Below are 12,933 nucleotides of genomic sequence, written 5' to 3' on the forward strand. Positions count from 1 at the left end.
CTATCCATTACCTATACCCGCTTATCCTGAGCAGGGTCGCAGGGGTGGTGGAGCTTATCTCAGTGTGCATTGGGCGAGAGGCAGGAATACACCCTAGACAGGCCGCCAATCTACCGCAGGGCACACACACCATTCACTCACACACTCACACCTATGGGCAATTTTAGAGTCTCCAATTAGCCTTGGTGCATGTCTTTAAACTGTGGGAGGAAACCGCAGTACCTGGCGGACACGGGGAGAACATGCAAACTCCACACAGCAAAAAAAAAAACTCCCAGTGGAGAGAAAAAACTCTCCAATGGAAAGAAATCTTGTGAGGAACCCAGCTATAGAGGGGGAGCGCATATTCCACTGGCTGAACTGGTATAAAGTAGCGGTAGAATGGATGAAGCAGAATGAATTATTGAATGATAATTCAAGAATGATGATATTTATCTAAACTATCTACAGTATAGCACACACCTTTATTGTAAGTTTCCTTCAGGAAAATTTTCTTTTGTAGTATACTATATATGTACATGTGGATGCATATTTGTCATAATTGCTTTTGTGTTTTTACCAGTGCCCCCCCATGGAATAAATATGTCTCTTGGACTGTCAATGTCAAAAAACCATAAGTCACAAAAAACAATGGTAAGTCTTGTTCTTGTTCATCCTTACCTTTAAATTTACCTTCATTATATATATATATATATATATATACACTCACCGGCCGCTTCATTAGGTACTTGCTAGTATCGGGTGTGGTCTTCTGCTGTTGTAGCCCATCTGCTTCAAGGTTTGACATGTTGTGTGTTCAGAGATGCTCTCCTGCATACCTCAGATGTAACAAGTTGTTATTTCAGTTACTGTTGCCTTTCTATCAGCTCGAACCAGCCTGGCCATTCTCCTCTGACCTTTGCCATCAACAAGGCATTTTCGCCCAGAGAACTGCCGCTCACTGGATATTTTCTCTTTTTCGGACCATTCTCTGTAAACCCTAGAGATGGTTGTGCGTTAAAATCCCAGTAGATCAGAAGTTTCTGAAATACTCAAACCAGCCTGTCTGGCACCAACAACCATGTCATGTTCAAAGTCACTTAAATCACCTTTCTTCCCCATTCTGATGCTTGGTTTGAACTTCAGCAGATCGTCTTGACTATGTCTACATGCCTAAATGCATTGAGTTGGTGCCACGTGGTTGGCTGATTAGATATTTGCATTAACGAGCAGTTGAAAAGGTGTACCTAATGAAGTGGCTGGTGAGTGTATATGTCAGCAAGGTGAGGAAGCTTCTGTTTACAGAAAAGTAAGAAATACAAGGGAAGGGGGTTAACAGACATGACACAGACAAGACATTGACATTTAGAAAGTGCTTCAATTATTCCAGTCAATGTCTACCTTTGATTACTGTCCTGAAACCATAGTCCATCTTTTGGGACTGAACCCAGCTGTGTAGTGGAGATATCTCCCTGCTTCCTGTAGCGTCTGACAACAGATGTGTGCAGTCATTGTGTTAACTGAAAGTCCATTTTGTCCTGTTTTATCTGTGATGAGGAAGTTCTCTAGACATTTGTGCTTTTGTGCTGTGTTAAGGGTGATGTTAGAGCCCTGTCGTGTCTGGTCTCAACAGGCAGTCCTTTAGAGCAAGTCTCCCGCTTGGGGGAGCCACAAGCGCGATGTGCGTGTGCAGTGTAGCATCTTTTCCGCAATATACACACACACCCATGCACAATATATATATATATATATATATATATATGCCTTTGTCCGAAATGTGCCATGACGTTTGAGAAAGCCATATTTTAATATTACCATTACCATTCATTACCATTGGTAATATTATTCAGTAATTATTAAAGCTTTCTACAACATTTTGGTAATGGGTTATTCGTCATTTCAATTTGGTATTTTTTTAATACCAAGTATAAATAACAATCTATCACAAGCCAAAAAAAAACACTGTTTCTGTTGAACATTAATGATTACTATCAACTCATCCTGAAGGTCGCTAAACGAAACATTGTGAGCCACGAGAACGCAAGTGAAGTGAAGTCTTATTGTACATACCTTGTGATAATGAAGTGACTGCTTGAATTGATTCAGAAAAAGCAGTCTGATGATTCTTAATGATTGCTCAATTGATAGCTTGATAAGGTGACTATGTAGTCTTTCTGCGGAAGGACTGAAGTACAGGCTACTAAACAGAGTTACAGAAACAATATTCACCTAAATCACACATCCCCCCCTTCCTTTCACCCACAGGTGTGTGGACCCACATTGTCCAGACAGTGTGACTCTATTACCACTTACAATGGCATGTGCTTCCAGCTGAATGAACTCCTGAAAGCCGATGGCGATGGACTGCCCCCATCTCTCAGAGGTTAGAGAAAACAGAACCAGTAGAGAGGATAGTCACTATTTCAATCAGTTGACTAGTGTGGTAATATACATACATTGCCACTACTGTTACTTTACAGAGTTTTAGTTACTGTTATACAATTAAAATGAGCAATAGATTAAAATACGTTTTAAAATGTGTATGTTCTGCTCAAATCCAAGATAATTTATCACTGTTCATACACAGCCTGTAACTAGTATATAATGGGCTTGAGAAATAACTTGACAATAATACTTCACTGTACAGAGTGGGTGCAAGGGTGCTATCTATGTTTGTATCAATATTCTTCTCAAAACCACATTTTGCATGATTATAATTTGAGGAAAAACTGACTGCTGCAACAGTTCTACAGCTCCATGCAAAGGACCCGGTGTAAATGGCTCTTGGATAAAACACCATAGAATATCAGTCCAGTTTTAAAAAAAATCGATGTCAACGAATGGGCTGACCATGTAATATAGCATGCTATAGCAAGCCTGTCAGTAGGACATGGGGCGTTTCTACATTCTCCCCTAGATACGAGCCTTCTACAGGTGAAATTGTGTTTTCGAAATGGCAAAGTAATGGGGACATGACAAAAGCATTTAAAGACATGTTACATGTCTTCATTCTCCATTGTTTTTTTTTTTTGTTGTTGTTTTTTTTTGTCCTACAGATTGTCCAGCAGGTATAGATATTGTGTTTTTAATGGATGGTTCAGGCAGTGTATCTCCTTTAGATTTTGGACAAATTAAAACATTTGTGATAAAATTGATCGAGTCACTTCTAGGACGCAACAGTAAGGTAAGTTTGAGTTTTGTTTAAAACAAGTAGGTTCAAAAAGCAGTTGCAACTGGGTAGTTATAAATGGGTAGATAAACAATCTTCATCCAAATTGAGTTTGAACTATAGCATAAGTGTATATAATCAGCAAACCTAAGCTGTGAAGGGCATGTTTAGCAGACATGAATTTGTGATGCAGAACATGAAAGAGGCAGAGAGAATAGTTAATACAACCAATGACAAATATAAAAATAAATTAATGATAATGCAGTATTATGTGTTTTTTACTTTCCACATTTCAGAATCTCAAATTGTAAAAGCAAGTTGCAGATCACTCAAATTGTCATAACAATTATTAAATTATTATTTATTGGAATTAATTATTAAATCACATTAGAGATTGGGCTGAAATTCTCCAAAGTCTGCTAATGAATGTTACATTATGTTACTACTGTTAGTCAGTGGCACAAAGTGATTTGTGGCTTTTAACTTTTTTCATTCTCTTTCAGTTTGCGGTTATGCAATATTCCACTCGATTTCAAACAGTTTTTGACTTTAAAACTTTCAAAGAGGATTCTGACTGGAGAGGACAGATACGTAATGTTAGACAACTATCTGAATACACCCACACTCCAACAGCCATCTTCAAAGTTGTGTAAGTGTACATCGCTGAATTCCTTAAGCCCCATCAAAGACAGAGAAGAACTGTTCATGTGCTGAAGTCTGAGCTATTTGTAGGGGTATAATATAAATAGGCATACAAATAAATAACAGGTCTCCAGAAGTGGATTGTCAATTATTGCCTGTTTTTATTAAATCTATTAAAGGGAAACAATGATTTGAGGTCACCACTTGAGGACTCAACTATGCGCTGCTATTTCGCTAAGAATGCGTGTGGCAGCACCAGTGGTGCAAAATTCTTCTCATAATTGCAAAATGCATCACTCAAGCAGATATTTTCAATACAGGAGATGTATAGAATATTGGTAAATTGCCATTGGCACATTTCTTGGGATATTATTGGTAGACAGATCAATTGACCATTGAATATTGATTGTAGGAAAAAGTTCTCCTTCAATGTCTTATGAACTTGATTGAACCCACTTGCATCATTTGTATTTCTATTAAAAAACCAACATTGATTTAGACAAGCTTCAGTTGTGATCTGTCAGCATACCATTATAGTTTCTCACCTTTGTCTCCAGACATGGTGATATGTTAATAATATCACTTCACAAGCAAGTTTCACATCTCTCTGTTTCATACACATTGGGGAAGCTTATTAATCAATGGACCAATTGTTATGAAAATCATATATTTACTAATAGGCATGTAAAACATATTTGAAAATTACGAAAGCGAAATGTTAAAAATCAAATTTTGTATGGCTAAGACTATTGCATGGAAATGGTTCAATTGATATGCACATGAAACTGCATAAACACAGTTTCAAGATAAGGTATAAAGATAGGAAAATGGGTAAGACTATATTTAAATGTTCCAGCACAAGCTCTGTAACTCTCTGTAAGCTCTGTATACATAATATTCTTATGTCTCAAAATGTAAACAGGCATAGCAAGATTTATATTACTACAGGGGTGGCCAGTGATATTTATCCCAGTATTGTGGCCAAGTGTGACCCGTGTGGTCTAAACACAAAAGTGTCAGTTCCACAAAATGCTTAAAACTTCTCACAATAAGGCACAGCGGCTATCAATTGCAGTACAGTTGTTTGATTGTAAACAGTGCATGACTATAAATTATGTTTCAAAATGCAAGCCATGCTTGCTGTTCTCCATGTCATTGATATGAGTGAGTTTAATGTTTCAGTTATTACACTGATGCTTCATTTGTTCATTGCATTCTCACAGCCATGAGCTGTTTGTCCCTGAAAGTGGATCTCGGCCAAAAGCTCATAAAGTCTTAGTGGTCATAACTGATGGGCAGACTTTTGGAGACAATAGGCCTCTGCAACCTGTCATTGCCGATGCGGAAGCAAAAGGAATCATTCGATATGCTATTGGGGTATGTCACCTATCTACACAGCAGGCTTTTTTATTGTGTGTTTAATTTCATGAAGAATAAAAAAAGATATACAGTGGAATTCAATGTTATTTTTGTGGTTTCTAAATAATCCTTGCTATGTTTGAATCTACCATCACCAACCATAATTGACCAATTTGTGTTTTGGTGCGCCAAGGAGCTTGCTTTATAACATCCATCATTGTTGTTACACTGATATTGTTACCAGAGTTCCCTAAAGTTAACAAAATGTTTCTGGGCTTTGTCACTGGGAAACCTTCAGGTGGGCAGTGCTTTTAATCTCAACTCACAAGGGTTAAGAGAGCTGCAGATTATCGCCTCACGCCCTACAGCAGACCACCTGTTTAGTGTTGCCAACTTTCAAGCGCTTGACAAACTCAGGGAGACACTGCAAAAGAATATCTTTGCTATTGAAGGTATGGTTGTTTTTGATCTACGTTTGCCTATGGGCTTTATGTTTCTGTTGCAGAGTTTTTGTTCCAGTTCAGTATCCCCTGCCCTCAGTACCGGTGATCATGTGATATATACAGTATATATTACATGATCACCGGTATATTCCATCCAGTATATTCCATCCCCTTGTCTTTACAGTTCAGTTTAAACAGAAGCTAAAGTGAGATACTTCATGCTCTTATTCAGAACATCTGTAATAGCCCATCATTCATTTTCTCATAGGCACTCAGACCACTGGTGGATCATTTGAGATGGAACTGGCTCAGGAAGGCTTTAGTTCAGCGTTGTTGTCCTCGGTATGCAGACTCACCATAAGGACATTGCTCCTGTTAAATCACTGCTGCACTTGACAATGCAACTGCTACAACTGAGCAACACCCACCAAAAATGCAACCTACTTTATGACAATGTGACAATGACAATGTGACATTCTTTTTACTGCGCATAGGGGGAGATGGTCATGGGTGCAGTGGGAGCATTTGACTGGAAAGGAGGATACCTCAAACAACCAAGTCTGAACCCTGATATTCTCAACAGCAACAAGATGGTATCAGACAGTTATCTTGGTATGGCAGCCTTCCCTCCACACATTTATAGTTTGCTGTATTTAGTTGGATTTGTTTTATCATTATCACATTTATCCAGCACCAGGGATGGGACAGGAAAAGGAATATGAGATATCATATTCATATTCAGCTCTTGTTATGCATCATATGCTTAGTTTTAACGCACAACTTTACACATGTGAAGATATTTTTTAGTTCTGTCCTTGCAAACTACCAAAACCAGATATGAATTTAATGGAATAGAACCAAATCAAATTCTGGCTTCATTAGGGTGAAAGCTAGTGTGGGATTTTCTGAGAAATGTGATTATAACCCAGGGATATTCAAGGTCTTTGAGGGGAGATGTCCACAGGGATTGTGACATCACCCTGTCCAGTATTTATTTGACATCCAGGTATGGGACAGGTATAGGAAGTTTTTGGAACAAGTAGGGGAATCTTGGTAGTACATTCATTTTTGTACTATTTATTTATTTTTCTTGTGGTTCCTTTGTTACATGTGCTTGATTGCTCTGGATATATTTCTTATAACCTTGTAATCAGGAAAGGAAGCATCCCATATTGTTTTTGACCATTTTTTATAGGTGCCTCTTACCACAAAATCTCTAATGAGGGCATTGGTAGTCTAGGTAAATCGGTCATTAATGCGTCAGTATCTGCGACTATTTAGCAAATGTTTTGCGCTGTGACTAAATCTGGTCCTTGGTCTACATTTGGTCTAATGCAATTTTGTGAGAGGTCCTTTAAAATGGAATGTTTGCCCTAAATAATGCCTCCACAGCTGCATTAACATGCATTAGCACACTCTTACACCCATTACCATATTCTGTAAGCAGTTCTGAAAGGGCTGGTGGATGTTTTTACAGTATTTGTACCATTTGCACGAAGTTGGGCCCAAACCTGATTTTTTGTAGAAACACAGAGATGATTTCTTTTTGAGAAATCAAATTTTTTCTCTGTATCTCGAGAGACAGCCATGACTGGCACCTCATTCTTCTTTTTGATTCATTCAGTTCAGTTTATTAAAATTTAACTGAATTGTTCTAATGTTATCAAATAAGGAACAATCCAGCCTGATAGAGGTCTACATGACTATGCATAACATCTTATAGTCTGGATATTAATAAACTTTGTTAGTTAGATAGCTAGATAGATAGATACATAGGTACTTTATTAATCCTGAGGGAAATTCAGGTGTCCAATAGCTCATGTTACAAAGCATAGTGCACCAATGCACCAGGAAATAAGAAATAAAATAAAAACAAAAAGGCACTGTAGAACCGAGCCATGAACATAAACAGAGCCATGGGAAAAACAAAAACTGACGTTGTCTAACTACACCAGGTGTTATGTACAGTATGAACAGTCCCGACATAAATAAGAAAATGTTGACAGATGTACAGCTAAATAAATAATGGGTGGGTAATGGATATAAAAATTACAGAAGTTAAAACGGTATTTAAAACGTCATCAATTAAAATTTATTCTGAAAACATTTGAGGTATATTTTTGCTTTCAGTAATATATTTTTGATTTTGGTGTGAAAAGGTTTGCCTGCATAATAAAGACACACATTTAACTCTATACGGGTGCAGAATGAACATTCTGAATTAGGAAGGCAATTGTATATATGCAGGTCGATATTGGCATCAATTTTTTTTTATTGTAAGATCACGAGAAAGTAAACTAGCTTTCTACCTTTATATGTCATGATATACAGTGAGCTCAATAATGTTTGGGATGAAGGCATATTTTTATACATTTTGGTTTCACCATGTAGAAATTACAGCACTTTTTATACAAAGTCCCCCGATTTCAGGTCACCCTAATGATGTAATGAGAACAAAGTGTATAAACATACCCTAAAATAAAAGCTGAGAATGTGCACTTTAACGTATGTGTGAATTGTTTGATTACAAATCAAAAATTGCAGAGTACAGAGCCAAATCAAGTAAAAACATGTCTTTGTCTGCAACATTGTTTAGCTCACTGTAGCTTGTTGATACTAATTGCCTGGTTAAAGCTGGCTGCCTAGCCTTGTAGCTAACATTATATGCTAACGTCAGTTGACTTACCTTGCTCATCGTTTTTGGCAACTTCTTCACCTGCTGATGGCAACAGTGGCTCTGTCCAAATGTGTGCTATATAGCTAATTCTACTCTCACTTCTAGCTAACAACTACAACAAGGTTGAGATGAAATGTACAAACCCAATAGTTTGAACTGTAAGCTGGAATGTATTCAACTGTAAAGTGAACTGTTCAGACTGCTTCGCACCTCTCTGTGGTTGATTAAATTGAATGTCTTACTATTGGTCTTACTAAATTTATTTTTATTGGGCACCCTATGATTCCATGATGATATAATTACCACAGATATAATGACAATATTTAGATTCATCCAGGCCTAAAGCTGCAGGCCTAAATGGGATTCAGTACAAATGAACATTTTAGTTGCACACTAAAAAACAAATTTTAGGTTGCACATTGTAAAACTGGTTGGCCATTGACCACCTAGGCCAAAACATGCATATATGCCCGGTTCAACATAAGGTTATAAGGTCTTTCCCGATCATAAGCCCTGTAAGAGCATATGTTAATTTAAAAGGTTTGGTAGAAACAAAAACTTTCATGGTTTTGTCCATAAATTTTGAATCTGTCAGGTTCATTGCTTACCAATTCAATGTTAAACCAATAAAATGTGTCATTGAAGTGGATACAGTGAATGTGCTTGGACTGTTAAACATCAGTGTTTGTCTGGATCCCTAACTGACCTTTTGTTTCATTAGGCTATTCTATGGCTGTTGCTGAGATGAGAAATGGAGCGACATATATAATTTTGGGAGCCCCTAGGTATCAGCATGCTGGTCGAGCGGTTATTTTCTTCTCAGATACTAAAAGTCAGGAAATAGAGAGCCAACAGGTCTGTTTTCAGTTCTACCCTGAGATATATAATGTTAATTTATCTACATTAGACTGTGATTTATTATGAATATTTTGTCAAAAAGTAATTTATGACATTTACTGCACCATGACATGGGTAATTCATTGGTATGTCATAATGCTTATATGGCATACATAGACATATAATATGTTTTGACTTCTGTTCCTATAAAACTTTAGCAACATCATAGTAATTTCAAATGGATATGTAAGTGTTAACACAAATAATACATTGTTTTCCTCCACTTCTCTTTCTCCCTCTCAGATTGGTTCATACTTTGGGGCAGAGGTGTGCACAGTAGATTTGAATTCAGACTCCATAACTGATCTGCTACTCATATCTGCTCCAATGTACTTAGACAAACAGAGCAACAGCGAGGGCAAGGTCTACGTCTATACCTTCATAAACAGGGTAATGACCACATGCACACTGTGTTTCAATTGCATTTCACACCTTCAATGTAAGAGTGCTACGTGATTATTAATTCATTTCTCCTTTCCAGGCTGTGTCACGTGGAAATACTGATCTGGTGGGAGAGCAAGGGGTAAAGGGAAAATTTGGTTCATCACTGGCTGCCATCTCTGATCTAAATGGGGATGGATTTTCTGAGGTAGCGGTGGGGGCCCCCCTGGATGACAATGGTCAGGGTTGTGTGTACATCTTCAGTGGTGTGACAACAGGGATCAAGACACCTTACTCCCAGGTGAGAAGAAATAGAACTGAAAGGGGAAAAAAACAAAAGCTAGGGGAGGGGGTTTGACTTAATCACAATCAACTTCTGAATATTTTATGCGTATCTCTACCATTTCAGGGGGTTCCAACCCAACCCACCCCCACCCACACACACCCTTGCGTACATCTCTCACTCCAAGCTTTGGAGCCAAATTCACTATCTATATGTTGTGTCAAGACTAACACATGGCTGCTGGTTGCTATTGTGAAAGCAAACAGCTATAAAGATGCCTTCACTCATATTTCAAGTCTGTATTTTTATGTTATTGTGTATATATCTCCTTTTGTTTGTGTTTTTTTTGCAGAGAATCCAGAGTGCATCTGTACAGCCAGGGCTTCGCTACTTCGGTCAGTCTATCAGTGGATCAGTGGATCAGAGTGGCGATGCACTGATAGACATTGCTGTGGGGTCCAAAGGGAACGTCGTGCTTCTCAGGTATTGTCATTACCAATACATTCAACTGAGGATTAGAAATGAATGTTTCAGCTGATGAACAGTGGTAAGACGGTAGCCTGAAAATGCACAGGTCCTCAGTGCGCAAAGTGCAAGCTGACCACTAGGCCCCTGGGTGCTTATAGCGTGAGCTCACCACTAGGGCCCCCCAGACTCCTCAGCGCTTACAATGTGAGGGTCCCCGGGCCCCTTGGTGTTTAAAATGTGAGCTCACCACTAGGGCCCCCCAGACCCCTCAGTGCTTACAATGTGAGGGCCCCCAGACCCCTTGGTGTTTAAAACGAGAGCTGACCACTACTGCCCCCCAGAAACCTTGCTGCTTACAATGTGAGGGCCCCTGGGACCCTCAGCGCTTACAGTGTGAGGGCCCCTGGGCACTTCAGCGCTTACAGTGTGAGGGCCCCTGGGCCCCTCAGCGCTTACAGTGTGAGGGCCCCTGGGCACTTCAGCGCTTACAGTGTGAGGGCCCCTGGGCCCCTCAGCGCTTACAGTGTGAGGGTCCCTGGGCCCCTTGGCGTTTAAAGAGTGAGCTGACCACTAGGGCCCCTAGGCCCCTGGGGCCTAAAGTGTGATCTGACCACTAGGGCCCCTGGGCATCTAAAGTGTGAGGGTCCCCAGGCCCCTTGGTATTTAAAGCATGAGTTGACCACTAGGGCCCCCAGGCCCCTCTGTGCATACATCAAGCGCAACGCCTGGGCCCCTTGGTACATGCAGTGCATGCGTGAAACGAGAGCCTCTCTGAGAGTACAGTGCTGTACAACTGAGGCACTGGTTGGCATGCTACAATATGCTGTGGCATGATATAATATTCACCAACAAGTCAGTTCATTCTGCATAACAGGACAGTTTGAAGGGCGTCATATTATGGCAAGCTGTTCGTTATTTGACTTACCGTAACTAGCTATCCCTTTATTTTAGCTAGCTGCCCATTTTCCCTAGCTAGCTGCCCATATGATTCAGCTCGTTGACAGAAATCAGTTAGCTCATAGGCATAGATTTCTGGGGGGACGCAGGGGATACATACCCCTCAATATTTAGAACACGTGCATTTGTCCCCCCCCCAATAAAAACATGAAAGAAGCATTTCCACCATAAATTGATGCAGAAAAGGCACAAATTGGTGCATAAAAATTCACCAGAATGCAGGAAATGAAGTGTTTGACGCTCAAAATTTCCTGGGGGAGGACCTCCAGACCGAACGCTTAATGTGTTCCCCCCACTGTTCAAACAAAACCTACGGCACTGAGTTAGCTAGCTGCCATTTTTGCCAGCTAGCTGCCCTTACAACCAAATTAGCTGCACTAAAAAGCCAGCTAGTTCACTAACTATCGGCCTAAATCTTAGCTGTCTAACTAGTTAGGTGGCACACAACTTAACTAGTTAGTTAGGTGGCATTTGTTTGCGGGTCATCTGTGTGAAAGGGGTATAAGATAAAGGGGTAGCTAGCTACAGTGGGTTGAATAAATGTTAAAACAGCATGCCAGCCATGATGCCTAAATCAAAGCTACTAGCTAGCTAACTATTAGTGCTATTAGTTCAAAACTATTATTTGTTCAAAACATGGGATGCTGTGGCCGTAGGAATAAAAACCTCACTGAGAGCTTATTAGCTAGCCCAAATGAACAAGTATGCTAAATGCACCTTGTTGTGTTGTTACACACTAGCACACTGTTTAGTGGTTATCATTTAATATTGTTGTTGGGGGCGAGGCGGGGGCCCTCCAAAAGACATGTGCCCAGGGGCCTCACGGGACCATGATCCGGCCCTGGATAGGAGACATCCATGGCGATGCAGTAGATATGTTGGGTGAAGGTATATGATAATGAGGACAAAACCATCGCTCCATGGGGGGCGCAATTGTGCCAATGCTTGGACCCCTCCCAACGCCGCTTACAGCTTTAATTTAAATTTAAACTGTTAGATATTGTTCCCATTTTTCTATTTTTGTTTTTGATATAGGTCCCGACCAGTGGTGTCAGTGGACGTTACAATGTCCTTCACACCATCCAAAATCCAAGTTACTGACTGCAGTAGAACCACAACCATCACTGCGGATGTCTGCTTCTCCATGCGTAGACATACTCGGGACAGAGGTTTGCACTATATCGCTCTCGTTGAGATTTACATGCCAACAATATGTTATTTCTGTATTTGGCTGTCCATATACATTTTCTTTGAAAATGCACTTTTGTTGTGTTACATAATTAAGCCCCACGGTCTCAGATCAAGTGTGGAACCAAGCCAGTGTTGCTGGGAGCTCCGTAGAGTGACACACAATTCACAGTTGCGCCATCCAGAGTATGGGATGGTTTAGCCTTTCAAAAAAAATCACGTGAAATTTGCCTTTCCACATACAAAATGTATTTCACATGTGATTTCAACAGTTTCACGTTTAAATTAAAATATTTACATGTGAAATCAAAATTTCACGTGAACTGGACATTTTCTCTTTATTAGTTTTTTTCATGTGACTGAAAATATCTTTTTTGAAGAAAGAAAAAGAAAATGCACTTTTTAATTGAAATTAGTAATCGATCATTGTAGAACATCATTATTAATGACTTTATTTGTTATTAATATGTATTGACATGCATATTATCTT

At 39.5% G+C, this 12,933-nt stretch overlaps 1 protein-coding gene across 1 annotated transcript in view; it reads left to right on the forward strand.

Annotated features, from left to right (window-relative positions):
* The window catches only part of LOC135249182 (integrin alpha-M-like), a 33,728-nt gene that overhangs the window by 8,981 nt on the left and 11,814 nt on the right, over nt 1-12,933 (forward strand). The window contains exons 4-16 of the mRNA XM_064324534.1: nt 563-633; nt 2,245-2,362; nt 3,036-3,163; nt 3,652-3,797; nt 5,014-5,167; nt 5,448-5,601; nt 5,861-5,934; nt 6,087-6,204; nt 8,991-9,124; nt 9,410-9,556; nt 9,648-9,848; nt 10,183-10,313; nt 12,291-12,424. Coding sequence (XP_064180604.1) covers nt 563-633; nt 2,245-2,362; nt 3,036-3,163; nt 3,652-3,797; nt 5,014-5,167; nt 5,448-5,601; nt 5,861-5,934; nt 6,087-6,204; nt 8,991-9,124; nt 9,410-9,556; nt 9,648-9,848; nt 10,183-10,313; nt 12,291-12,424 — 1,710 coding nt within the window. The remainder of the gene's footprint in view (nt 1-562; nt 634-2,244; nt 2,363-3,035; nt 3,164-3,651; nt 3,798-5,013; nt 5,168-5,447; nt 5,602-5,860; nt 5,935-6,086; nt 6,205-8,990; nt 9,125-9,409; nt 9,557-9,647; nt 9,849-10,182; nt 10,314-12,290; nt 12,425-12,933) is intronic.

Source organism: Anguilla rostrata, chromosome 2, assembly GCF_018555375.3.
Source record: "Anguilla rostrata isolate EN2019 chromosome 2, ASM1855537v3, whole genome shotgun sequence".
Lineage (NCBI taxonomy): Eukaryota > Metazoa > Chordata > Actinopteri > Anguilliformes > Anguillidae > Anguilla > Anguilla rostrata.